At 50.3% G+C, this 26,205-nt stretch overlaps 2 protein-coding genes across 2 annotated transcripts; one reads left to right on the top strand and one right to left on the bottom strand.

Moving 5' to 3' along the window:
* The first annotated feature begins 627 nt into the window (after positions 1 to 627).
* On the top strand, positions 628 to 21,071 carry LOC128721469 (synapsin). The gene is made up of 8 exons (XM_053815226.1): positions 628 to 1,890; positions 1,970 to 2,340; positions 2,782 to 2,886; positions 18,267 to 18,487; positions 18,557 to 18,653; positions 20,248 to 20,415; positions 20,485 to 20,758; positions 20,835 to 21,071. The coding sequence occupies exons 1-8, from the start codon at positions 1,638 to 1,640 to the stop codon at positions 21,008 to 21,010; spliced, it is 1,665 nt and encodes a 554-aa protein (XP_053671201.1). The 5' UTR covers positions 628 to 1,637; the 3' UTR covers positions 21,011 to 21,071.
* LOC128721470 (tissue inhibitor of metalloproteinase) lies at positions 2,910 to 16,689 on the bottom strand. The gene is made up of 4 exons (XM_053815227.1): positions 16,302 to 16,689; positions 4,303 to 4,444; positions 3,812 to 3,897; positions 2,910 to 3,698 (listed from the first exon to the last, which is right to left on the bottom strand). The coding sequence occupies exons 2-4, from the start codon at positions 4,442 to 4,444 to the stop codon at positions 3,255 to 3,257; spliced, it is 672 nt and encodes a 223-aa protein (XP_053671202.1). The 5' UTR covers positions 16,302 to 16,689; the 3' UTR covers positions 2,910 to 3,254.
* Positions 21,072 to 26,205: the final 5,134 nt, after the last annotated feature.

The raw sequence follows: 26,205 nt of genomic DNA, 5'->3' as shown, positions 1-26,205 counted from the left end.
GCTTCCATTTGCATCACGTAGCACATATTGCATCGCGTAGCACATCGTACACCATCCTCGATAGCATCCTGTTCATGTAGCTCCTTACCCGCCAGCAACCGTCATCATTTGTTATCGAAGTTATGTTCGAGCTCATTTTCGATTCCGCATTAGTCAAACCATCGCTCACACTACCACTCCACTGGCATTGCATCATTGTCGCTCGGTTTACGTTGGTATCGATTTCCGTCCATCATCCATCCGCATCGGATGTTTGTCCAGATGAAGCTTCCGGACGCAAGAAAACCCGAATCGATTGACCCAAAATTGGATCCGTGTTTTGGCTAAATTTTCGCTCCCATTCTGGACAAGCTACGTACGGTGTTTTTTTTTTTCTCCTTTTTCTTTAGTTCAGTTCGCTCCTTCCCATCCAGAGCGTCCTGCAGATCATGCTTTTAAGTCACCCGTCCCCCTGTTTCGATCGTATCGTGCATCAGTTTAGCCATTTGCTCACCTCCATCATCAGGCAATGTTCCCCATTTATTCTGCTAGTGCTGCGTCTTTCGCATACATACCATACGCAAACCATACCAGGCATAACACGTATGTACACGCAACACGGTACCGGTGCGTAGCTTAGCACCGGAAGCTTAGCTCGCAAAACCACACACACACACACACACGAAAACTAAACAGAATCCGTTTGCATCCGTTTTGCAGTCACAAAGGAACCTGCTGTGCTGGTAGATGTCAAATTCGCTTGATTTTCCCAACCACCGTTTGAGCTCGAGTTGCGAAAAACTCCAACTCTTGTACTAATACAGTTGTCCTGTTCTTTCTCTCTTTCATTCTCTCTCTCTCGTTCTGTGTTTTTTCTCTCTTTTCACTCTCTCTTTCTCATTGGTTTTTCCGGTGTTTGTTTTCCGTTTCTTCTCCAACCCCAACACCGTACGCCATCCCTGCGCGAACGAACGAAACTAAAAACCGACGGTATGCTTGTGTCCAAATGTTTGCCAAATATTTAATCTTCTTATCGTTCTCCATTTTTTGATTCCTTACTTCTACGCCATTGCCATCGCTCAATCTCTTTTCCTATCGTTCCGAAATCGATTCAATATCAATATATCGAATGCTCGATGCCAAAATTTCTGTATGTACATACTTCACTAAACACCCCAAACCCTGTCTTGCTCCTCACTTTCTCTCTCACTCTCTCTATCTATCTATCTCTCTCTCTCTTTCTCTCTCTTTCTATTCCTCTCTAATGTCACGTTTTCCACCATTTCTTTCCTTTCCATGCATTCTCTCGCTTCTTCAATATTTCCTCTTGTTGTTTATTGGTTTAAATTCTCGTTAAATTTCTTTCGCTTGAATTCCTCCCCCCTCTTTCTCTCCCACTCACTCTCTTTGTCTTGTAAAAAAATACCATTTTTTACTTCATTCCTTTCTTTTCGTTCCCCCCTACCTCTGCACCGCCCAACACGTTTGCCCCCATCGTTTGGGCGGCATTTTTTCCTCCTGCATGATCGTTGCCGTGCTGATTTAGTGATTTCATTGGCAGATTCAGCTCGGGAGACCTGTCTTCCGAGTGCGAGGATGTCGATCCGAAAGACCTGCCCCCCGCAGCTCGCCCTCAGCCCCCACTTCAGCATCAACCGATGCCCGGTGGTCCGCCGAACATTCCGCCTCCGCCGGCTCCCGGTACGGCCGGGTCGGTGTCCCCGGGTGGGCCCGTCCCGCCCGGTTCCGCTCCACCAACCGGAGGGCCCGAGCTTTCGCTAAGCTTTGGCAAGGGACCGGCCCAGCGGGGCACCAGTGCCCCCTCGAGTCCGGCCAAGTCCCGCGAAAGCTTGCTGCAGCGTGTCCAAAGCTTGACAGGTGCGGCCCGGGATCAGGGCGCCTCCATCATCGGTAAGAGGGGTTTTCCAGGGTTTTTAATTTTCGATCTAAACCGACCTTTATGGCTTGTTTTGCGTCATCACCCACACAGGAGCCGCCGTCTCGACCGCTAGCCGTGTGCAGCCATTCAACCGGGACAAGTGCTTCACGCTGCTCGTGGTCGACGATCAGAACACGGACTGGTCGAAGTACTATCGTGGCAAGCGGCTGCATGGAGACTACGACATCCGCGTAGAGCAGGCTGAGTTCCGCGAGATCATGCTCACAGCCAGTGCTGACTCGGGCCCGATGGTGGGCTGCAATCGCGGTGGATCGAAGCAAGCTAAGCCCTTCCGGCCGGACTTCATCCTGGTGCGTCAACCTCCACGTGACGGCTCAAAGGACTACCGCTCGACGTTGCTCGGGCTGAAGTACGGTGGTGTGCCGAGCATCAACTCGCTCCATTCGCTGTACCAGTTCCAGGTGAGTTCTGCTTCCACGAGGTCGGTGTTGCTCACGCTTAGCTTGTCTGCGCCCTTTGCTTATTTGTGCCCGTTAGTCTGGACCGGGAAATGTCGAATCGTAAAGCTGCTGCTCCAAAGCGGCACACCTAGTTTGACAACCCTGAGTTCAGGCTGAATCTAACCCTATGCCCTTCACTCCCATGCGCACATCCCCGTTTCCCCTTTGGACCCGCATTCTCCCACACGCCTAGTTTAAAATTCTAAAGCAACCGAACAATTGTCCAAGTGCTATATAACGATTGGCTTTTGCTTGGTAGCCTCAGGTTTTTAAATGACCATCAGCACCAACTCCGACCGATGGTAGATCGCCAGCTTCTAGTGCATTTACGTGCCCATTTAGCCACACGCAATGGCAACCCATCGAATGCTTGTGTTCACTCACCCACCGCTTTCTTTCTAGGACAAACCGTGGGTATTCGCTCATCTGCTGCAGCTCCAGCGCCGTCTCGGGCGCGATGCATTCCCACTGGTCGAGCAGACGTTCTTCCCGAACCCGAAGGACATGGTAAGTGACGCGGGTGCTTTTGGTATCCTGTAGTAGTTTATTCATGAATATATAATCCTTCAACATCGGGCGGATACACGCCGCCAGCATCGCGAACTGCTACTGCTAATCATAATTTGTACTTAACGCAAATAAGATTTCAAATTCACTTGCCATCCCTAGCCATCGTCGAGAGCGCGCTTGCTCTGGCCGATGGTGCGAAATATAATTTACACGATCTCCATTCTACGCTGATGAGTTGATAAATTAAATTAAACTCTCATAACAATAACTTCTCTCTTCGATATCGGCGCTCGTAAGCGGCATGGTGCTAGTGTGATTGTTTATGGAGCTGTGTCCTTGCGTGTGTGGTTTTCCAAGCAAGCTGACTATTTGCCACCATTTGAGCCACTTTTGGCCATATTTTCCATCACACACTGACCAAAACGGGGCGATTTACGCCAGTGGCACCGCTTTGGAGTTCCATCCGCCAGAACGATGCCATTCGGGACACACGAGCCGTAGCTCGTTTCGCACGGGCCCTTCACTTCGAACGGTGACCACAGACATGCTCCATCTCGTGCCTTGCATTTGCCGCCCATGCACTGCTGGATCTTGCATTTGCAGCCCTTGCGGTAGATACCGGCGAGTCCTCGCTTCTCGACGGCCGTCAGGTTGCCGTACGGGTGGATGAAATCACACAGCCCAACTTGATCGCTGTTAGCGGCGATCACGTAGAACATGCCCGGCTGTAGCGTAACACCGCACATTGAGCTCATCGAAGCCGTCACGAGCTTACCATGCGCCAAGAGCTTCCTGGCTTCGTCGCTCATCTGTAACGATAAGACACAAACTCGCGTTAAGATGCAGTCGGCATTACGATCACGCGCGGGATCGCGAAAAGCATGCAAACGTTTGCGTGCAAGTGTTGCGTGCTCGTGCTTACCTTGTACTCCTTCTTGATTGCAATCTTGTACGCGTTTAGGTAACTGTTCGGGGCTGCCGTCTTGCGCAGAACCTGTGCAACGATCACTGCAATAAGAAGAGACGATCGCGTTATTAGGACATTAAAGGACCTTTCATGTTGTTGTAATGTTTAAAGCACGAACTGTTTGATCAAAAGTTAAATACTTTTCAACGGTAGTGGTTCATCGCCCATCTGTTATTTTTTTTTACCATTAACACGATTCTAAAGCCGTCCATCTTCGAGGACGAATAGCAAATTACTTCGGTTGTCTACCAAGCGGTAATGAAATTGGCCCGTTTAACGAGCTAGTTGATATGCGAAGCAAACACGCGCACCCTTTTCCCACGCGCTCTGATAGCTTCTTTGGAGTAAAGAAATTGGACTCGCAAAAGGAACCGTTTCCCTGCCACGGTCTGACCCTTTAAGCGGGCCATAATCGTTCGGAGTAACCTTTCACATTAATCACTTACCGTACTCCGAGTCGCAAAAGGCCGTCTGCGGGTGCTGTGGGAGGCAGCTGCAAGCCTCGCTCGAAGGAAGCATCATCATCGCCAGTCCGAGCCCCAGAAACGCCAGCACCGCACGATGAGACTTCATGTTGACTGATTTCATCTGAAATGCACCATGGAAATTGGAAAAAGAAATTCAAATTCAAACAAGCCAGACGAGGGTGTTTTTATTCGAGCAGCCAGTGAACGGATTCGCTCAAAGATTCGAAAAGATTCGTCTTTTCCAAAATTAAATTCCCATAATCCCCACCGTCGGTGACAGCGCGCGGAAAAGGTCAGCCTTTGTCAGGCGCACATGTGTGCTGAACGGAAATCGTTTTTTAAACAACGTCAAATGTTTTCACGTCCATTGCGTGTTTCGAAAATTTCTGGAACACCGGCAGGAAAGAACTTCTGTTATGCACCAACCGCCGTACGGATGTTCGTGTTTATTTGAAGACCATTCCGAGCTCCTCACCGACGGTAATTACACTCAACTCCTCGCACATTGAACAACAAATCATTATTGGCATAATTGCAAACCGATAATAAAAAAAAACCAATCGGATGTATGATTTTTGCTGATTACTAATCGACGTTGCTGGGTGGTGAAATATCAGCAAACGCAAAAGACTTGTGTTCGCCCGAGGCGTTTATCATTTCTGCATTTGCCAGCAATCAATTTGACCCGTCCTGGAGCGAGAACGTGCATTGCAAAACGTTTGGTCGCTTGTAAAACTAACAACGCAACCCCCCCTTGTGCCGTAATCATCATCATTGATGCACGGAAAGAAGCATGCGCAAAGAAATAAAGCAAGCGATTCGTTCCGGCGCGGTACAAACCTCGCTTATCCTGGTTCTCGTAAACCGGACGTAAATCATGGAACACATAAAAAGGTAAAAACGACCATCACACGGTATCGATACATTGGCGGTTGGCATTTTGACTAGACCGCACTAGACGGCTTGAATCATGCCAACCTTTGCCCTCCATTTGCTACGCGTCGCAAAAAAAATAAAGAAACACAATCATGAACGCCGACAACGAGAGTAAATAAAATTCCTGCTAAACATTCATCTCCCCCCTTGGCCATCTTTAGCGATTCAACGCAGCCAACCTGATCCACCTTCTCGGTCTCCCGGTTTCTCCATCTCTCGATGTCATCGGCTAAAAATACAACGCTCAGAAACGTTCAATGTTGCCGGCCTTCAAGCGCTGGCCGCCTCCCCGCAGGGTGGCGTGTAGGTGTGTGTGTGTATGTATGTGTGTCGAACGGTTTTCCGAAAGGGTGAATTTCAAGAAACCGATCCAAATTCCCCGAACACCTTCACCGAGCGGGGGTGAGAGCGACACATTCTGCGACCGATGATTAGTGCCAAAATGAAACAACCTTCAAAAATTTTCAACCCCTCACCATTTGATCGTGACAAAGAACACTGCAACTTTCCTATCGTACGTAATCCATCACTCGCTTAAAAGTCTTTTTCACACCCTTCAGACTCCCGTCGATTGGTAGCGGCTGATTCCAATCGGACTCATATATGGCTTGCGCGAAGCCTGCCGTGTACTCACTTATCGTGCCACTAATTGAAATCGCTGATCAACGCGTCACGGTGACAGACACACGCGGACAGTCCCGTATTTGGAGGCGCTAACGGGAGGAGAAATAAAGCCGTGTTACGAATTGCGCCGCCAACGGTGGTGCTGCTGTGGTAATTCGAGCCCGTGTTTCAATTACCGTTTCAACCCCTTCGAAGCAAAGAAATGCAAAACGTCCGGGCGCAAAAGGGGAGAGAACATAATTAATATGGAACCGCCATTACCCGGCGAAGCGGAGAAGCTGATGTCATGTACACGATCCTCGAAAAGGGAGCGTACGAAGAATTGCGAAAAATACTTCGAGCTTTAAATGCTCCCGAACGCAAGAACGCAAGTGGCGTCGGCTGAGCCTTGGGTCAGTTTCAGGGTAATTAGTGAGCAGGGAGTTAAATGGTCACAAAACTTGTGCTCCTTAGTTGTTTGTAAAGCTATTCATCCCCAACCAAAGCACGTTCTCCAACGACGAAACGTCCTTAGGGTGTGTCGCAGCGCCGTCGTTCACCTGGTGCAGTTATCGATCGGTAAAGTGCAGTGAATAGTGAGCAAAAAAGGGCCCCATAAAATTGCCCTAATGACCACTCGCGTGACCAAGCACCCAGTTAATGAGTTAAGCTCTCCAACCAACCACTCCCGGGGCGTCTCGTTCGTGTTGAGCCTTAAAGCACTCTCACCCCCAAGGTGGTCTAAAGGAATAAGGGGGCTTTTTGATCGATCGAAGTCGAACAGTCTTTTGTCGTGAAACCACTGACCGAACGATTGCCCATCTAAGCATCCAGATGGACAAATTCATCGTCTAAAGGCGCTATAAAATCCACGCGCCGTGCGTGACACTTTACCAATCGGCTACCGAATTCGATGCCCCCCAGCCCCCAACCCAAGTGGGGGTTTATTTGCGGAAGCGAGGTTCAGTTTGCTTTCATAATCGCCGTCACTTCCAGCACGACTAGTAGCTCGTGCTGTAACTCGTGGTTTGCCACTGGTCTGCCATAAATCTCCAACATGCCGTGATTCACGCGATCCCAGCCGGGGTCTGAACGAAGCACGGGTCCGAACAAACTGCTGAGCCAGCACCAACGCATACACACACACCCACCCACCCACACACACGGCACAGCCCAGCCGGAAGATTAACGGCGACCGTTTGATGCATTCGTCGTTTTGTAGCACCCTTCATCGCATCTAGCCGCATCCGGCCACGGCGACCTTCGGGAAAGCGCTCGGGCAAATGGGAGAATATTTAAAAAGCATCTCACCACCATTTAGCACCGTCAACGGAACGATGCACCGCCACGCAGGAGAGAGTGTGTGCGAGTGTGCGAGTATCGTAGCCGGGTTGCGGGTGTGAAAGAAAAATGGACCCCTGTTAGCACGGGACAGCGCAGTGCATTTGTTAGCTGGGAGCAGCTGCAGCAAAGCAAAAAAACCAGAAAGAGTTACCACCATAGCCCAGCGTGTCGGGTTTTGAAAGGTGTTTGAAGTTTTCACCCGCACCCGGGCACCGGGGAATTCAGGGAAAGCGTTTGATTATTTTCCCTTTTTCGCCGCCTAATCCACCGTTCGATCATTCGCCCCCTGCCCTGCGTTACCAGTTGATCCGTCGGTTTTTGCCCTGCTTTCAAAACAACCGGGATTGTCCGGATGCATCAGAAAGCGAGGTGTCCCTGGGAGGATGTAGGATGCTGTGCGGCTTACATTGCTTCGTTGCACTCGCGCGGATCGAAGGTGAGAAAGTGACAGCTGTCAGTGAGAAGTCGCGCAGTGCAGCGGTGCATCGATGCAACACGCTAAGCCTATTTTATCTCTCATTCTCTCTTCTCATGCCTTCTCACCTCTCTCGTGATCACGTCCCCACTCGCTTGCTCTCTCTCTCTCTCTCTCGCTCACTCGATGTCCTAGAATTGTCCGAACAAACCGCGGCTCTATCACACGGTATCGGATAAAAATAGCTTAATTGAGTCATATTTCTCGGTGGTTTTGTTTTGACAGTGCACCAACATTAGCGACCCATAGGCAAGCGCACGCGTGTGTGCACGCGCACACACACACATACGCTCGTCGCTAAACAAGCCGACTATTAAGCCGAATCAGCCGCTCATACGCGACATTTTTCTCCACCAAGCGTGGGGTTTCTGTTGAGATCGACGCTTGCCAACTCACTCGTTTCACCGTGGAATTTCAACTATGTACATCGAGCAGCCAGCAGCAGCCTTGATCTTCGCCGGGACTTACGCTACCAAACTGCAACTACGATGCTTGCAGCTCCAAAATGGGGAGTCACCCCCGAGACATGCCTCCCATCGCCACCATGCGACACTGACAGACTGTTAATGGTTTATTTACGCTTCCCAGCGCTGTCAAAGCCACACGTTGTTGATGACGCAATGAAGGCTTCGCCGTGGAGTTGATTGGGCATGCGGGGGTCCAATCCAGCGGGCACTCACCTCAACCTCATGTCCTTCCGCTACCGCCATTTTGTAGGTCACCAGGCGAGGCCGATGGGTGGTTGTGTTCAGTCACACGCAGGAGGACGACCCGTGCGTGCTCAGCAAAATCACCGCCATTTGCATGCGGATCTCATTTGCAATAAATTCCTCGCTCCCAATGGGGCCGTGTACCTGCGGATGACGACACCGATCGTTCCGGTATCGGTATCGTAATTAAACGTTTTGTCAATCAGGACCAAACGTCCCGGCAGCCATGGCAACTGAAGAACCCAAGAAATCGCACAGCTGGTTACGATAAATATCGTCGCAAACTCAACGCACCCATTAAAAGTACGGTCCGGTTTGACATCTTCCGCAACTTTTACGCCCAACATGGCGTAGGGAACCGACGGAACCGACGGGACCGACGGGCTAGTAATTGATTCCAGTAATTACCACCGTAGGGCAGCTTTTAGCTGCGACGATAAAAGAGGAAACCCGCATGTGCAAATAACTGGTTTTCATTGATACGCCCCGCGCTCATTCACGGTTTCGTTTCGTCCCTGCGGCCCTTTTGCGCGAAGGGACACGATTCAGCGCGGGCTCGTGAACGTACATTACGCGCGGCTGCGGTTGCGTGCAGGAGCTGCAGGATAATTTGATTACGGTGGTGCTTACAAAATCAAACAACGCCGGTTGCAGGGACCGAACGCGTTTATTACTTCGCGTTATGACGAGTTGCGCAATTCGGTTTGACACTGCCACAAATACGCAGAACTAGACTCCGGTGGACTTTGCGCGACTGTTTGTACAGCTTTTTGAGACTAGCTTCCTCTCGGCGGTGCAAATGTGTGCCAGACCGTGTTGCACGGACCAATGGAAAGCAAACACTTCGCGCAAGGACAAGGACATTCGCGTGACGTGCAACAGATGTTTTTTTTTTCGATCTGTTTTCGATTCCTCCGCAAGCTGTAGAAATAAGCTCAAAAGAAGCGTTCTCTGCTGCGCCAGTGCCGTTTTTACCGCAAAACACACGAAAAAACGGTCTCTTCTTTGCTCCAGACCCAACCTCTAGTGAGCCCGAAACGTGGCCGATAAACGCTTACCGCCCAAACCAATTCCGTGTTATCCCTTCACTTTGTGCGGCTTTTAAATTGCTTTACGCCCTTTTAAGCCTCATCCCGCGTTCCGCGTGTTTTATTATTTTCGGTACGCTTGCCGGCACGCAAGAGCGGTGAATGTGCCATTAACCGCCCAGCATGAAATCGAAAGTCGCGCCTCTGCAAAGTCGGCGGCATATATTCGAACATGATCAGCATCCACACGAGCCGCGACGGTTACGAGCGTATCGATAAATAATGACCAGCTCGGGCAGGAGGCGGCGTCGCGTTTGTGATCGATAAAAACAGCGGTACTTGCGCCAGGAAGCGTCTGGAGCCACATACCTCGTCGATATGCGAGCCTCACCAGATTGTCCAGATTGGAAGGGCTCCCCAATGATCAACGATCAAGGTTTCTAATCTGATCGGTAGCCATTATTGATGCGGTTGCTTCGAGCTACGCTTAGTTACGGCCCATCAAAGGGTAGTAAATCTTCCAGCACAACCGGCCGCACGACGCGACAAGCTCAAGCTCCGATGACAACCATGGCAAGGGGATGTTCCAGCCTTGTTTCAGCCATGTTCCAGCGACTAATTTATGCTAATTGCCACGGCCTCAGGAAGCGTGCGCTCGCGGTACACGATGCAGCGGCATAAAAGCGCCATATCTCGCGTCGTATCAGCAGCGCTTTATGAGCACTTACTTTTTTTTTACCGCGAGCCAAATTTCGTCTGGCGTAGTTTTTCCCTTTCCCGAAGGGCGACAGTGACGGCCACTCCCAATGAACGGCTCGTTCGTTCGTCACAGCTGCTGAATCGCTGTTCAATCACTCACCGCGTGTGGCGTGGCGTTTGCTTCAACCCGATCGATCAGCAGTCCCTGATCGGTGATCTGATTTGCATTCCTTTGAGATACGTTCCCACCCACTCCCGGCGTCGTTAATCAATCCGTACGATCAACAATTCAGCAACTCAACGACCCGTTGATACCGTGGGGTTTGATTTGTGAGACCCACGCAGCGTGCCGTGGCGTGATCATCTCGCTTTCCCGCCTGTTAGCCTGTGCCCAATCGAGCGATAAGATAATTTGAGTCGGTCGCGAATGCACCGCCATAAATCAGCTGCAACGATGCATGCTGATGCATCGATGTACCGGTTTGTGTTTTTTTTTTGCACACATCTCTCTCTCTAGCAAACTGGAATGATCGTCACTAGACCCTTGCTATGGCGTCGTTACGCGCAAAAGGTCAGAGAGGAAAACAATGCACAAAGTAGGATTCCCTCGAGTCAAAAATCGGCACTTGAAATCCGAACCACCGTGGTGATTGATAGCGAGTTTTCACTGCTTCCAAGCCCACCCGTTCCATGAACGAGACCTGTTCCAAAAGCACACCCTGCGAGTGGTGAAAGAGTTTTCCTAAAGGTGGTCGGTGAGGCTTGACGATGTACCACCTACGGTGTAGCCCACGATAACATGTAACCTGCCGGTTTAACTTGGCTGTCGTGTTACATGCGTCCGTCCTGGGCAACCAGCAAAAACGCCTATTCCCTGGGCCCTCGTTACGCAAACGCGCGCGTGTGTGTATGAGAGCAGTAATAAATCATTCCCAAAACATTCCACACCATCCTCTGTAAGGACGCAAAAAGCCCTACGACTCCCGAAGAAGCCGGAATTCCTCAGAGCTTGGAGCGATAAATTGTTTGACAGCTTCATACAAACAGACAACTTACTCGCCGACGAGAGCGTTCTCAATTTCCAATCTCCCTCAAGGGTTTCACGGCATCGTAAAGGTGATCCACCAAACGAAGGTGCACCTGCACCAGCTCTCGGTCGTGGTCATCTGCTCGGTCGCAGAACCACAGCGCGCTGCATCTCGAAACAATATTCAAGCCAGCTTCGCGGGGCTCAGTTTACCGAAACTTTCCATTTTCCCAACCCAGGCACGTCCACCAGACCAGGGGTCAGGTTTTTCGCGCATCCCCACACCATTTCACCAGCCAAAAGTAGCACAGTGTTGGTGTACGCTTTCCCTCCCACTACCATCGGCGGGTGGTGTGTGCAAAACGTGAAAACGGAAACGTCGACCACACGAAGCTCTCGAGAGCACCGCTAGAGTGCACTTTCGCTTCACGACCCACCCTATGCGAAGGGTCGGCCTGGGGGCGATAACAAGCTAAACGATCCGAATTGAACAACCCCTCGTGTCCGTGTGTGTCGAGGGTTGCTTTTCTTTCACCCTCCCGGCGAGCAGTTCGTTGGGTTTGCGAATTGTTTTGACCCACCCACGACCGCACGCGTTCACCAAGGAAGGTGAGATGCGAAAACAGTCTTTCAGGATGTGTCTACGGCTGAGTATGAGTGTGTGTATGTGCCAGTGTCCTACCACCCTTCTCGAGCACCGTTAATGTGTAATAATACTCGTAAGTGCCCATGCACAAGTGGCCCCGTTCGCCCTTAGCAGGGTCGCTCCGGTCGAAAGGTGCAAACATCGGCCCAGCCTGCAGTTCCGTTGCGATCCTGTTTTTTTTTGTCTCTCCCCTAACGAAACCCAAGCTGGGTGTCTTGTTTATTATTTCGCTCAACCCAACTCGTCTGGGGCGCCATTCGAAAACGTCCCAAAGGGTCGCACCAGCCACAGCCGCATTCGACCCTTTTCGAGCTTCCACTGCACTGGGGTGTCGAACGTGAAAATGGGCAAAAAATAGACCAGAAACCGAACCCCTAGAATTGGAGCATCACTTGTGATCGGTTCGTCCCGGGGAGTTGCGTTTGATGTTTTGACGCTGTCACAGAGCAAAATACACACACACAAACACACAAAAACTCACCCATTAGGCGGCGATCGCCCAGATGGGCGGCTTGCACATTCGTAAATAAAACAACCCGGCTCCCCCGGCTCAGTCGTCGCAATCCTTCGACGTGCGTTTACGCCCCAGGATCGTGAAGTTTATCTTTTCTTTTCTCGCTCGCTTGACTTGGGTGACGCAAAAAAAAACCTTTTGGCCCGTCGACAGGGCCAAAGGAATTTAAAATATGCTCACCGGCTCGGGAGTGAGCAAAGGATGACACCAGCGAAACTGGCGAGTGCCACAGTTCGGTGGTATTGATTGCGCTGATTTTCGGGAAAATTAATGACACGCACGCCACATGCAGGCATGTTGGAGCAAGAAGCTATTCTAAACATAAGACGAATGGGCACACCCACGGCTGGCAGCGTTGTGTTTGGCATTCCTTCAATCGGCGACCCATGGATCGGTTCGCGGTAGGTAAAAAGGTCGACTCGCGTTTGGTGATGCTCGCTATTTGACGGGATTGGAGCTGCTCGCGATCGGGTGGTTCTGCATTCGATTCAACGACTCAAAATGCCCCTAATGGAGCTCTCACAGTTCCTTTCAAGGTGACCCAAACTTCAAAATTAAATCGCAGTAAATTTGCAACACGCTACATTATAAAACGCCTACTTCTGCTTCAGGTTCTGCTCCAACACACCTTCCGAAGCCTGCCATAAACGTCGCAACGTGGCAAATTTATTGCGCGGTGCATTTCGATTGCTCTACGCAAAACAACTAAACAATCCGGCAAGCAGCCCTTTGGAGAGTTTTCCCCCCAGTCAAAACTGCAACCAGAGAACCAGAGCACATTGTTTAATAAACACCCTCGAGCTGGTTTTCCCAGGCCCAACGAAGAAGTGCACTGCCAGCACCATCACCCGAACGATCACCGGACCGTGATTGCGATCGTCAGTTAATATTGCTGGGTTTGTTTTTCTTGCCAGCCTCCTTTCTCGTTTATGACGGCATCAGGCGGTCTTCTAGTGGTGGGGCTAGAGCACACCATAAATTAGGGCACCTGTTGATGGAACACCAACGACCATTTCATCTAGCCTGGCTCCCTCAGGCTGAAGGAGCTTGGCTTTATTCACGGACTCTGGATAACGTTTTCGCGTGCCATTACTCGCCCTGTTAGCGAGCTCGTGGAAAGGGAAGCTTACCAGATTGCCGCTTGCGATTCGGCAAAGTGTAATGCGCAAAAGCGGCTCGCTTTCTTTGCCGAGAGCGAAAAACAAACAAGACCAAGTGGCCATTGCTGTGGCGCCGATGACGGCTGGATGATTTCAGCCCTTCAAGGGTGCGAACGGACCTGGACCAGCCTATATCCAGCTGGACGGCAATAGCGAATGCGCCATCTAACATTAACCAGATCACGATCTGGATCGATCCTGGGCTGAGTAATTCGGAGAAATTACCGCCACCCGAGGGTCGTGTGCTGACCAACGTGATCGGCTCGTTTTGGACGGCTAACTGGCGTTGGTTCGATTCCGTCACACCATCGCCATGAAGTTCACACACACACGAACACCACTCTAGGGCTAATCGGTGGGTTTCTGAGCAGCCTCCCAAGAGAAGATTGTAGACCGTTGATGGTGTGATCTGCGGGCTGAACGTGAAAAATTATGATCACCCTTCTCGGCGTCGAGGGTGACCTCAGGAGCAATGCTCGATTTATGTGACGTTAAGAGTCTCGGTACTGACCGAAGGTCGCCCTCTGTCTCCGTCCATTTCTTGAGGTTCCAACGACTCAACGACAGCTCTGTCGAGTTCTCCTTTGCATCCTGACCTCACACAACAGTGGTCCAGATTAGCCACAGGCCTGACCACAGAGAGAGAGAGTGCAACCCCAAATAAGTCTGCTCCACGAGTGACGCCTGAAGAGGAATATCAGACTCCATTGCTCACACCTTCGCTTGAAGGACAGGACCCTTTACCAAACCTCTCCAAGCGAGTTCTCCGGTGACATCACAATAAGACAGTTGATAACATTGTGCGGTTGGTTGGGCAGAAACGCGTGTTCGGTACCGGGTGTAGAAACTTGCGGCGTTTAGTTTCTGCTGACGCTTGCAACATAGACCTCGTTTTCTTTGGATAGGCGAGTGCATTTGCTACCAGATAGCGCACGGGAATGTTCCAACAGAAGCCGCCTTAGCAAACGATCTGCCCAACCAAGGTCACGTTTCGAGCAGGCAAGACCGGATGGCGCACTGCTCTACTTTGCATCTACGATCCAGCCTGCTCTAGTGCGTGAATGTTGCAACCACCTTCGAGAGTAGCAGAGTTGAAGTGGTTTTTCGCTGAAAAAGCAGATTTGTTGCTCTTCCGCTCAAGTGGATTGTTCCCCCACTCGAAAGGGCGGCTTCTGAGAAGGTACTGGTAGAGCGCAACGCTGCATTTGGGGACCATTTTTAAAACAATCGCCCAATCGGGTCCCGGGAATGGTTATGCAAATTTTTTCGCCCATTTGCGCCCGATCGGTTTCGTTTTGGAATGGCGCTTCTGAATCAAAACCCCAAGAAGCCACCTTCGATTCCACAAGATTGTGGCACCAGACTTCAAACCGGTGAGTGGTTGAGTCATAAACTACGTATTTAACTGCCATTCCAGATGATGGAACGGGGCACAAAATTACCCTCGACGGGGTTTGCGTGTGTGTTATCTCTCCCGGTGTGCTATCTTTATTTACGCGCAAAACCCGATCCGTGAACCAGCGAACCGCTTCCAGTAGACGTACACCACGGAACGACTTCATCGGTTTTAGAATCTTAACCAAACGCCCCGGTCGTCGGGATTTACATTTTTGCTCGCGACCAAAAACCCAACCAATCGTATCGAATTGGAGCTACTTCCCAGCGGCACCACAAACTCAGCTGGGAACGAATCCTGGCACGTGGGTCGGAACAAAAAAATAACCATTGGCGCCTCGCTCAAAATCCGTTACGTAACAGCTCCACGAATCCAGTCCTCCCACCCACCGGGTACATTTGTTCGATAAATCTAATCGTGTACCAGTAGAGGGTGAAACACCATCCCACTCACAAAAACCAGTGGAGATGGCAGGTGACTACACCGAGGGTCCCTTTGGGACGAACCGACACAACGGAGGAGGTGAAAAATGGGCTAAAACAAAAGTTTAAAGCCAACAACTCACTTAGCTCATAACTCTCCGCTGAACGGTCGAAAGATGATACGTTTCTGTGGCGCGTTCCGTGCGGTGAGAGCCAGCAACAACCTCATCAACGATAATAACATCACGGGGCAACATCACGGGGGTCGGGGGGGGGGGGGAGGCTGGTTGGTGTTGGATTGGGTCGGTGAGGGTGGGTTGTTGCGGAGGGTGGTGGGAGAGCACAAGCAACCGTCGAATGCTGTGGTATTGTTTAACGAAAATTTTGTTTCCCTTATTATTTTTTTTTACTTCGCACACACCCCATTTCGCTTGTCTTTCGCCCTTGCTTTCTCTCTCTCTCTCTCTCTCTCTCTCTCTGTTGGTGATTTAACTTTCTGGTTCCGTTTTCCTTGGTTCTCGCTCTCTTGGTGGTTAAACTGCCCTGTCCACCTTGGTGGTTGCCTCGTTCGCTTTGGCCAGCCACACAAGAAGCTGGGTGGTGCGTACCGCGATGGGGATGATGCGTTGGCGTCAGTTGTTCATCCTCGCGAGATTTATTCGCACTCTTTGAGGGGGACGAGCGTAGCAAAAAACCAAAAAAAAAAAGTGCCACAAACCCGCACCAAAAAGACCCCACCGATGAACGGGATGAGAAAAACAGTAAAAACAACAACCCCCAATGGCACCGGTACTGGGGGAGGTTCTCGAGGTGTTTCATCGTCAATGCAAAATCCTCTGTCGCCATCGACCCCCTACACGGCGACGTAATAGGGTGGCCAATCCGTGTTCGGTCAGGCTTACTTTTTTACCATAAATCGGACACACACACACACACCCTGGACACATGGCCACTTGTCGCTGTGACGATCCCGCCATTCCAGACCACGGTAATTGCGCTGCACAAAAGTAACACTTACAAATTGATCACCCAAATCCTTCTCCTTCGTTCGCTTCTCGTCGACGGCTCGAAACACGGAGCTGTGACACCGGCCGTGCCGCAGGATACAGGCGTCGTTTCCCACTTACGGGCCAGAGGGTTGATCGTCCTTGATCTTTGCTGCGCGAAAATGCTGCGCTTTCTCGGCAAACGGCTTTCCACTGGTTACTGCGATCACCGCTGCTTGCTGGCACGAATGGACGAAGCAACCGCTGAATAGGTTGCCTTCACTGCGCCAAAAACACGTCGTCAACTAGCAACAACTGGTCCGGCGGTTGCGTTGCACCACATTCACTCGAAATAAGTTTGCTCACAGACACGGCGCTGTGTCGACTGCGCGCCCGATAACACACGTCCGACTCGTTTGACGGTCTTTTACGTTCTGAGATTTTAACCGCGCGCGACGAGATCAAGTGAGCTGCAGCGCGCACCTCGTGAGCGAATTCGATGCGTGCGCGTTCTCTCGCGTTTTCGTGCTGCTGCGTGCGTCAGTTTTTCCTTTTGCGTGCGCGTTGGCGTATGGCGCCTAGGACACCACGTTCCCATAGTAATGGACGTTGCGCAGTTGCATGTATTACTAATGTCGCGTGTACTAACCACTCGAGATACCGATCAAATGAATTTAGCGATGATGCATTTCCGCGAAAGATTCTTGGAAACCTCCTCGCGCGAATTTACGCTCGCCAGTTTCGTCCTTATTATGTCATTTTGTACGGCACTGTACGAATGGTTTTTCATAGTGATAGGGTATCATTTACCAGGTTTATCACACTCATTTACTCTACCACTGATTCTCTCGCGCTTGCTTTCTCTCGCTCTCTCTCTCTCTCTCTCGCTCGTGCTCTCTGAGTGAAATTGAGCTCAATTCGATGAGCAAACTTTCAATCTACAGCTGCTGCATCGGTAAACAGCGCACGCCTGTCGAAAATGCACCACCCTGTTAATTGAAAGCCTCAACGTTGGTCGAACCGAAAAAGATCCCCAAATACGTTCGTCCTATTTTGCTAATTGAAATGTTTGCCCATCGCAGAGTGGAAAAGCAAACAAACTCCAAACTGAAGATATCCCTCCCGTCAAACGATTCGATCGATCGATCGAACATTAAAATCGTGCACTAAATTATCCACTAATCGCGTTCCGCGAACCCGGATGCCAGTACGCCCGTAGCCGCGACAGGAAATTCCATGTTATCGCCCCAAGGCGCGTCGTGCCAGAATCCGGAACCACGGCTCGATCCGCCCAGCGGCCGGACTTCCTTCTTGGCCCGGTGCCAATTTGCCGCCTTCTGGTCGATCAACCCGGTCCGAGCCCGGTGAAGCGCACTCATGCACTTGGCCACGCAAGGTGCAGGCGTCAGGCCGCATCGTTCGGAGCAATCTATTTCCACCAGACGGTGTCGGGAAGATCACCACGTTGTCCATACGACGTGCGAAGTGGCACGTGCTCGGAAGCGTTTGTCGACAGCGTGTCGCTACTGCCGACGGCCCTTTGAGGTGGCGTTGGGCTAGGGCATTTTCAAGGTGAAACGGTCGTTAAATCGGCAATATGACGTGATCGGTGTGCCGGGGATATAACTGTTTTGGAGGGTGTAATACGGGGCGAATTCGTTACACCAATTGGGTTTTTACATCGTTTTACGACACCGGATGGTGCCGTCAGGTCACTGGAAGCGAGTATAATGGCATTCACTTGGGAAAGGGCCGGCCGTGTCTGGGACGGAACTTTCGTGGCAGCATAAAATATGCATACCAGCTCGCCAGCTACAATCTCCGGCCGATGAGATGGGTTGCATTAATTATGCTCGTCTCGTTAAGTCCTCGCCCGGTTCCCTTATCGCGCGCAAGCCTTCGCACGTTTATGCGTTTCAGCCTCGATTCCTTTTTCACAACGCCCCACCATTGACCATCACGCTTCTCTCTCTCTCTCTCTCTTTCTCTCAATGCAGTTCACCTGGACACGGTTCCCGTGCGTGCTAAAAGCGGGCCACTGCCACGGTGGCAAGGCTACGGCAAAGCTCGACAACCCGGGAGCACTGCAGGATGCAGCAGGGTTGCTGTGTGGTACGGGACTCTCCGACAACGGGTCCTATTGCAGCCTCGAGCCCTACATCGATGCCAAGTTCGACGTGCACATTCAGAAGATCGGTCCCAGCTACAAGGCGTTTATGTGAGTGAATCGCATCGTGGAGTGACATTAATACAACCCTTAACCGACCTTTCACTCTTTCGCTTGCAGGAGAAAATCCATTTCCGGTAACTGGAAGACGAACCAGGGCTCGGCCATGCTCGAGCAGATCCCAATGACGGAGAAGTACAAAACCTGGGTCGACGAGGTAAGCCAAAAGTCCCTTCACGATCGCGATCCTTCACGCTGGTGCGAGATTTTCACCACACGCGGCCTCCTTTGAACTGGCCCCGTGGAGGGATTATTTATTACGACCCAATCTTGACGACGTCGAACGGTGTGCGTTTGTCGCGCGGCCGTCGGAAATGATTTATCAGCATCACAACCGGGCCATCCGGGCTCGGTGCGTGAGGCCGTTCGGTTGCTCAGCTGGTTCGGGGGAAAAATCATGACAGCATGAAATCCTTCAGCGGCAGGTTGGTGAGGCGAGATAACGTAGCCCGCTGGCACGAACGAACCAAACCGGGCCCAAAACGATGTCCTTTTAGGGCGATATCGGTGGACGCAGCACACGCGACCTCGCGAACTAAACACGAAAAGCGCATTTGGGACGCTGGGGCTTGTGTGAAAAATGTTGTGATTTTTGCATTCCATTCCGCGGAAAACCAGAAACGCAAGAGTGTCTTGAACCGTGGCAAAATTTGTGCCCGCAAACGAAAACATTCACGCTCGTCAGTCGTGCCTGGTTGCGTTTGTTTTGTGACGAATAATTTACGTTCTTTGGGTGAAGCGTGTCATTTCGTTCAATCGGCACGTTTTGCGCTTATGGCAAAAAGGGTTTAATTCTAACCCCGCACCGAAAGTGAGCCATATTTAGCAAGCAAACAAAAAACACACACTTCCCTAATGGCCATTAGTGACTGGGAAAACGTTCGTTCTCCCACTTTTGGTCGCGCTTCAAACGTGCGGTTGAGAGATTTGAATTTTTGACCTCAAATTCCCGCCACAATCCACGGAGACCGATCGAATCGAACCGCAGACATTCGCCCTCGGTCAATTATGACCGCGATCGTCACCACGACGTGCTTCCTCAATGGCCCTGGCTGGCTGGCTGGCTGACGCGATCGTACTCTGCAGTCAAATGCCACCAGATGGCGCGTCGCGGTTCCTACTTCGATTACAATCTGACTCCACTTGGCGCGCAAAGCCCGCTCACGCGGTGAGTACAATACGCTATAATTAAATCAACCCCGTCAATCGCGTACCGCGAAACCCGGGCCCAGAGTACCCGGGCACGCCTTGTGATGATCTCAATGACAGGCGGAACCGATGACGACGTCCAGCGTTACTCGCCGAACCAGAACCAGATGTTGCGAGAAACGCGCGAAACGCCACCGGCACGTGCGTGCACGAATTCCTAATAGGCCATTCGCGTCTCAGAAATCGCGCTGGCGCATGACTCAATTCATGACGCCATAAGTTCTGTTTGGGTCGTCGACTAAACACAACAATTCTTAGTCCCCGGAAGGTCCTAGTGGGTCGCATTCGAAGCCCACGCGACTCCCAAACCGGATGCATCCGCTATGACTAAGGCACGCTATCAGAAGCGCCTTCGCACCCAAAAATGCGTCCACTCGCGCTATTTCGCTGACTAATTCGTGCGCGTGCCTCCGTAAATCAAACTTGGCGCATCAATTAAGCGCCCTTCCGCGAAGTGCTCCGCATTTGATCGTCGATTGTACGCAAATCAAAACACCAACGCGCGTGCTGATTAATGCTTCCGTCCTGGCTACGTCGCACAGGTGTCCGAGATGTTTGGTGGTATGGAGGTGTGCGGAGTTGCCGTCATCGTCTCGAAGGAGGGCAAGGAGTTCATCATCAGCGCCGCTGATTCGACCTTCCCGCTTATGGGTGACTCTCAGGAGGAAGATCGCCGTCAGATCGCGGATCTCGTCGTCGCACGCATGCAGGTAACTTCCCCGAAACCGGAAGTGTGTACAATGAGCTCCTAAGCGGCTTCTCTTCTCTCTCTCTCTCAGAACGTGTGCCGTCCGTCGATGTTGACGAAGGCCGTCTCACGCAGCTCGATATCCTCACGGGGTACTAGCCCGACCGAGGATGCACCGCCGGTTCCTATCGGAACACGTCCGGTTCCGGTGGGTGGAGGTCCACCTCCAATCCCAGAACGCACCACCCCGGGTGTGGGCTCAATCGGACGTCACGGTAGCTTCAGCAGCCAGTCTGGAGAACCTCCAGAGCAACCCTCCGAGCGGGCTCCAACTCTAAACTCCGTGGGACGGCGTGATTCGCAAGGTATGTACTCGATGTAATAAAGGACCAAAAAGGCCTACTTTTCCGACTACTACTCTCTCTCTCACACACACTGCAGCATCGCAGTCAAGCAGCGTGTCCGGCGTTTCGTCGGCCTCGGCGGCTCGATCAGGTTTGGGCAAAGCACCACCAACCGGAACAGCTCCTGGTGGTGGCCCATCCGTGGTCGAGGACGCCGAGGATACGATGAAGAACCTCCGCAAAACGTTCGCCGGCATCTTCGGTGACATGTAGGATTTGGCGAAGAAGAAGAAACAAACCCGCGGGGCAGGCGACCTCGGCAGCGCCACCGGAAGTGTCCTGAGCACCCGCGAGAGCTCGATCGACAGCGTGATCGCCCGACCGGTGGAAGCAAGTCCTGCAAAACCACCCGGTGAACGGCCCATCGTGTGCAATGGCGCCCCGGGAACGGGTGTTGGAGCCAGTTCCGGTGGCAGTACCGGTCCCGGTGCCGGTTCCGGTACCAGTTCCGGTGCCGGTGGCAGTGTACATAGAGCGAATGTTTCTTCTTTCGATAGCGGCGCAGGTACCGAACCGCGACGTCCGGCGTACGATCCGACGCTGAGCGAACGCATCAACCCCTTCGACAAGGACCGGAACCTGGGCGGAACCAGTGACGGCACCACAACTAGCAGTAAGGCCACAACCAACGACGACACCGATCGTTACACTATACAGCAAGGTATCAGGGAACAACCATCGCTCACCGGGCGCTTCCCAGCGTCCGCTTCCGGCGGAGGTTCCGGTGTGGCTCCACCCGGTGCGGGTGCCCTGCCCGCCGCCGTACCCACCACCGCCACCACCAACGCCACCGCCTCCTCCTCCTCCTCTTTCTCGGTGGCGTCCTCGTCGGGCTACTCAAGCGCGGCCAGCACGGGTTTCTCGACGCCAGCCGCGGCTTCTGAGCAGCGCAAGCAGGAGTTTGGTCGCACCAAACGCGCCTCCTCGGACGCCGAGATCATCTTCGGTGATCGTGGTGCGGATTTCTTCAGCAAGCGCCTCGATCGTGGCACCGGAAGTGACTTCCGGCAGCGTACCGAGTCCTTGACGGATGCGGAGCTGATTTTTGGCACTAGCGCCGTCACTGGGCCGGTCACTCCGCCCGGAAGTGCCACCTCGACGGGTCCTTTCTCGCCAGCCACTGTCAGCGGTGGACCGTCGCGTCCTTACGCGTCCTATGGCAGCCGAGATAGCGCCTCCTTCAGCAGCAACACCTCCGATTCGGAATTCGTGTACGGGAAGAAGGATCCGGCCGTGCTGACGAAGAGCATGTCCGTGGCGTCCGATCGTTCGGCGAGCTCAACACGACCTTGGGCGCGTACGGGAGTCCGTGGGGATGATGATGACGAGTTTGACCTCAAGTAAGACCTGTCCTGTGGCCCCGTGCTCCCCTCGCTTTCCCTCGCCCGAAACCGTGACGGGGGAAACTCCACGGTTCGAGCCGCTCGTTCCGTCGTTCGTCGTCTCTGTTCGCTTCATAGACGGTAATGTTATCTGATAAGCTTTTAAATGTAATGCCAACACACACACACACCTTCACATACACACACACATAAACTCAGAAACAAACACACACACTAAACGATGCTATGAACGTGCGTGCAGGAGAAATCACTAAATTTGCCTCTGACGTTTCCTGGTTTCAACCGAGCCGATGCAGAAAGCATGAAACGAGAGATGGTCAACTCTCGGTTGGGTGGGGGAGGATGGTGGCGGAAATGCAGCAGTATGGGAGTGGGTGGAGGATAGCGAAAAGAACAGCGAAAATGGACGACCGCGGGCCGTGCCGGCAGGAAAAGGCAGGACAAACTTAACCTCTAAGCGATACTCACCTAAGTCTAAGCAAATCTTACGAATCGACGGAATGCATGTACCGTGTGGTCTGTTGTCATCTCATACACCTGCTTATGTGTATCCTTCACCGCTAGGCATGTAGCGATTATCTCCGCACAAAGACGGACCTTGGAATACTGCAGCAGTATTATGATTTGGTTGTTGTGTTGATCGTACCCTAATTGTACCGTCGCTTAGATAAGTTGTTTCGCGGCAAACAGTATTCGCATCCCCGCTTGCTGATGGGATGCGTGGTTTAGGATATAAGCTGCCGTGAAAGTATAAGCATTTCTGCGTTATTTATCGTGATTGTTGCCCACAACAATCGACTCGCTATCGCATATCATTCTGCTGCGTCGTTTTTAGTACCCAAGGAAAAAGCCGCTCGCTTCCCTATTTTCCAGGACGTTTGAGGCCGTGGGGTTTCATTTCCAGCGTCCTGTGGTCACCACACCAATCCACACTACTACGACTGATTAGAGAACACGGGCATTTAGCCGGAATGAGCGAAATGAGCACCCGTTATCCTCTCCGTTGCACACCGATGTTAGGTTAGGCGTTGCGAACAGGCATTCGGTAGTATTATAGCTTGCACTTACGCACGATAGAAGCTCATATCCGGCTGGGTTTTTTTGTTTGTTTTCCTTCGGCAGCCCTACATTTGCATTCCTGTTGGTTTTACTCTCCAAACATTCTATCGGATATTTCCTATAATAAAATTCCACTCAAAAATACTAATACGCATGTTTTGAAGCAAAAATAAGCACACACTTACGAAGAGCAAAACGCTGGTGAGCAATGATCATTGCCGAACCCGAAAGACACATGCTACCAGAAGAAATACTATCCAGGCAGGAAGATCCTTCGCTCTCCCGCGCGTTGGTTCATGAATGTTGTTAGATTAATAAATGAAAGTATGATTAAACACCCCAAGTCAGTCGCAACACAATACCCAACAACGTGATCGAGTCCGATCGCTTGCACCGGAAGCCGTCATACCGCGCCTACGTCATCACACGGGGACTGGCTTCCGGAAACGCTTCGGTCAGAGATCACTAGTACATTATATATATATATATATCATATGAAGACAATATATTATTAAGATATGACTAGTTGATATTTACAGAATTCTACAATAGGAATAGGGCTGGAAAGGATTAACCGATTCGGGGACCTCCTGGTGAAAAGCTGCACTCTTGGCAGAAAATCCTGAGCAGCAATGAAGGTGGAAGGGACCCAAGAGTAGGCGACAACAACGGGCCAGGAAATGGAAAGTAAAAAGTGCTATTTACTCGTAATGCGTATCCCACATATTGTGCTAGTGTCATCTGTACTGGCCAGGGGTAGTCACCTATGACGGCTGCCACTATTAATCAGAACATTAAAATTATAGTATCCCATTGGAAATTACGCGAACTGCTAATGATGTTCTTCACTGTTACATGCAATTGATAAAAGACAAGAACTACGAGAAAAAAAAATCAAACAAACACGTTCTTCTGACTGTCGTATGTCGTTATCACTGATGTCTACCCCACACTGCTCCAAACAATCATGCAGCTAATGCTCCGGTTTGAGTTGCATATCATCCACTCGGTTTACCAACTCTGCAGAACTGTTTCTTATTTGCGAAACTTTCCCCGTGACATGAATGTGGCGGCTCAGAGGAGAATTTAGCTCAGATAGTAAACAATTAACATAATCTACATTACGACGGAGCGGACTGGAAGGCACAGATCAATTGTACGTGCATATGAGTAAAAAGACAGAAAGAGAGCCAGAGGTTGATGATATTATCGTGTAGCAGTAGATATGCAGCGAATGTCAATGAAAAATATCAATGTAATAGTGTTGTTGTTTCAATCGTTAAACAGTATAAAATCCTTTCCTAATAACGCTCAAAGTCCGCAACATGACGGAAATCCTCCCATCAGATGCATCACCACCGGAAGTACACATAGGAACCCACATTCACCCCAGTTATCCATTATGGCTTGAGGAGCGACTGTGTGTTAGTATTATGCAAATAGACAACGAAGTTAAAAGCAAATGCGGTGTTGAAATTTGTTAATAAGTTTAAACTATACTTTGTCGTGCGTTTTAACGACCGCTTCGCGCGATAAATGGGCCCCAAAATCTGGAAACATTATTACCAAGACGAACTATAATTACAGTCTTAAAGGCAGCCTTCATTGAGGTTCATTTTTTTAAGTTCAATGCTCATCCATGAACGTAGAATTCATTCAACAAAAACATGCCCCGATTATACCTTACTATGTTACATCTGTGACACCAAAAACACCGTAAAAGAGCAATTTAAGCAGTGGTTTGATCTTTAATACTCCATCTATCTGTATTATGAAAATATATTGAAACGTTACTGTTGAGCGTTATGCAAGCATATTTAAACCAATGACATTTACGTGAAACCTTTATCGCATCAACTGATCGTACGTGTGTGAGCAAAATGCTATTTTATTGCCAGCATACACAAAGCCCAGAACATAAACGAGCAGGGCGAATACAACCATTAACGATCGATTGAGGTACAGGCAAATAGTGGAGAAAAACACATTACGCTATAGCATAAATGCAATGCATTCTTGAACACACGAACCCAACAGCCGGAGAAGAGACTAATGCAGGTGCAATATTCTAGCCGTATAATTAACAGTAGCTTCAAACTCAATGTTGATTAAGTTATACGTATAGAGAAACTGATACTCGTAAACAAATGTAACTCTACCGAGAAGACGATAGAAATCGTATGTCAAACAAACCAACCATTCAAAACCGTTCACCGATCATTGCAACAAATCCAAACCAGTACGCTCCCCTCGGGGATGCATAGATTTTAAGCAAGGATAACCGTAAAACAATGGAAATAAATAAATTATACTAGCTAAAACAAGCAAGCAAATACCGAAATGGAAGTTACGAAAATAAATGAAACAAAACATGCAAAAGGTTGCTGTCTTATTTGTTTTAAAATTATATTACAACCTTTATACTCATATTAACATTTATGAAATTATAACCTGTATACTCATAATTCAAATATTGATTCAAAAATTTCTTGGTGATTCTTGAGAAAAACACAGTTTGCAATAACTCCTGAAAATAATAATTTTCAGGAGCAAATGAATTATTTCACGTTTGGCAATCATTCGCGGTACATTTTTAAATTGACATTCAGAGGGCGCTGCTACTGCACTGATGCACTTCTGCATCGCACCGTGTTGCAACTAACAAAAATAACGTCTTAATTAGCATAAGAAACATTTTTAATCCTCATGACTTTTTCTTACTACTCCACTGCTTGTTATCGGATGTTAAAAACAATGTTTGAGTATAGAAGATAACTTTTATAATTTTATCCAATGAATTTATTGAAACGCCTCGTATTGTGTGCAGAAAAAAATGTTATCAAAATCTTCGGCTAAATAGTTCCAGAGTATGTATTAATCTTAGCGAATAGTTCATTTCATGTATTTACTCACTATTTGCGAATTCTATTCGAAAGCGGTTGAAGCTGAAGCATTATCAAACTCAGAATAAATGACATTCAGTATTGAAAAAATCGTTAATCCATA

The sequence above is a fragment of the Anopheles nili genome, chromosome 2 (assembly GCF_943737925.1).
Source record: "Anopheles nili chromosome 2, idAnoNiliSN_F5_01, whole genome shotgun sequence".
In the NCBI taxonomy this organism is placed as follows: Eukaryota; Metazoa; Arthropoda; class Insecta; order Diptera; family Culicidae; genus Anopheles; species Anopheles nili.
This window is presented reverse-complemented; position numbering and strand designations above follow the sequence as displayed.

Coding starts and splice junctions, on each gene's coding strand:
- LOC128721469 (XM_053815226.1), top strand. CDS start 1,638: ATGCCCGGTGGTCCGCCGAACATTCCGCCTCCGCCGGCTCCCGGTACG. Junction 2,887..18,266: donor TCCCGAACCCGAAGGACATG/GTAAGTGACGCG, acceptor CTCTCAATGCAG/TTCACCTGGACACGGTTCCC. Junction 18,654..20,247: donor ACAAAACCTGGGTCGACGAG/GTAAGCCAAAAG, acceptor TACGTCGCACAG/GTGTCCGAGATGTTTGGTGG.
- LOC128721470 (XM_053815227.1), bottom strand. CDS start 4,444: ATGAAATCAGTCAACATGAAGTCTCATCGTGCGGTGCTGGCGTTTCTG. Junction 3,898..4,302: donor CTTTTGCGACTCGGAGTACG/GTAAGTGATTAA, acceptor TTCTTATTGCAG/TGATCGTTGCACAGGTTCTG. Junction 3,699..3,811: donor CAATCAAGAAGGAGTACAAG/GTAAGCACGAGC, acceptor TTATCGTTACAG/ATGAGCGACGAAGCCAGGAA.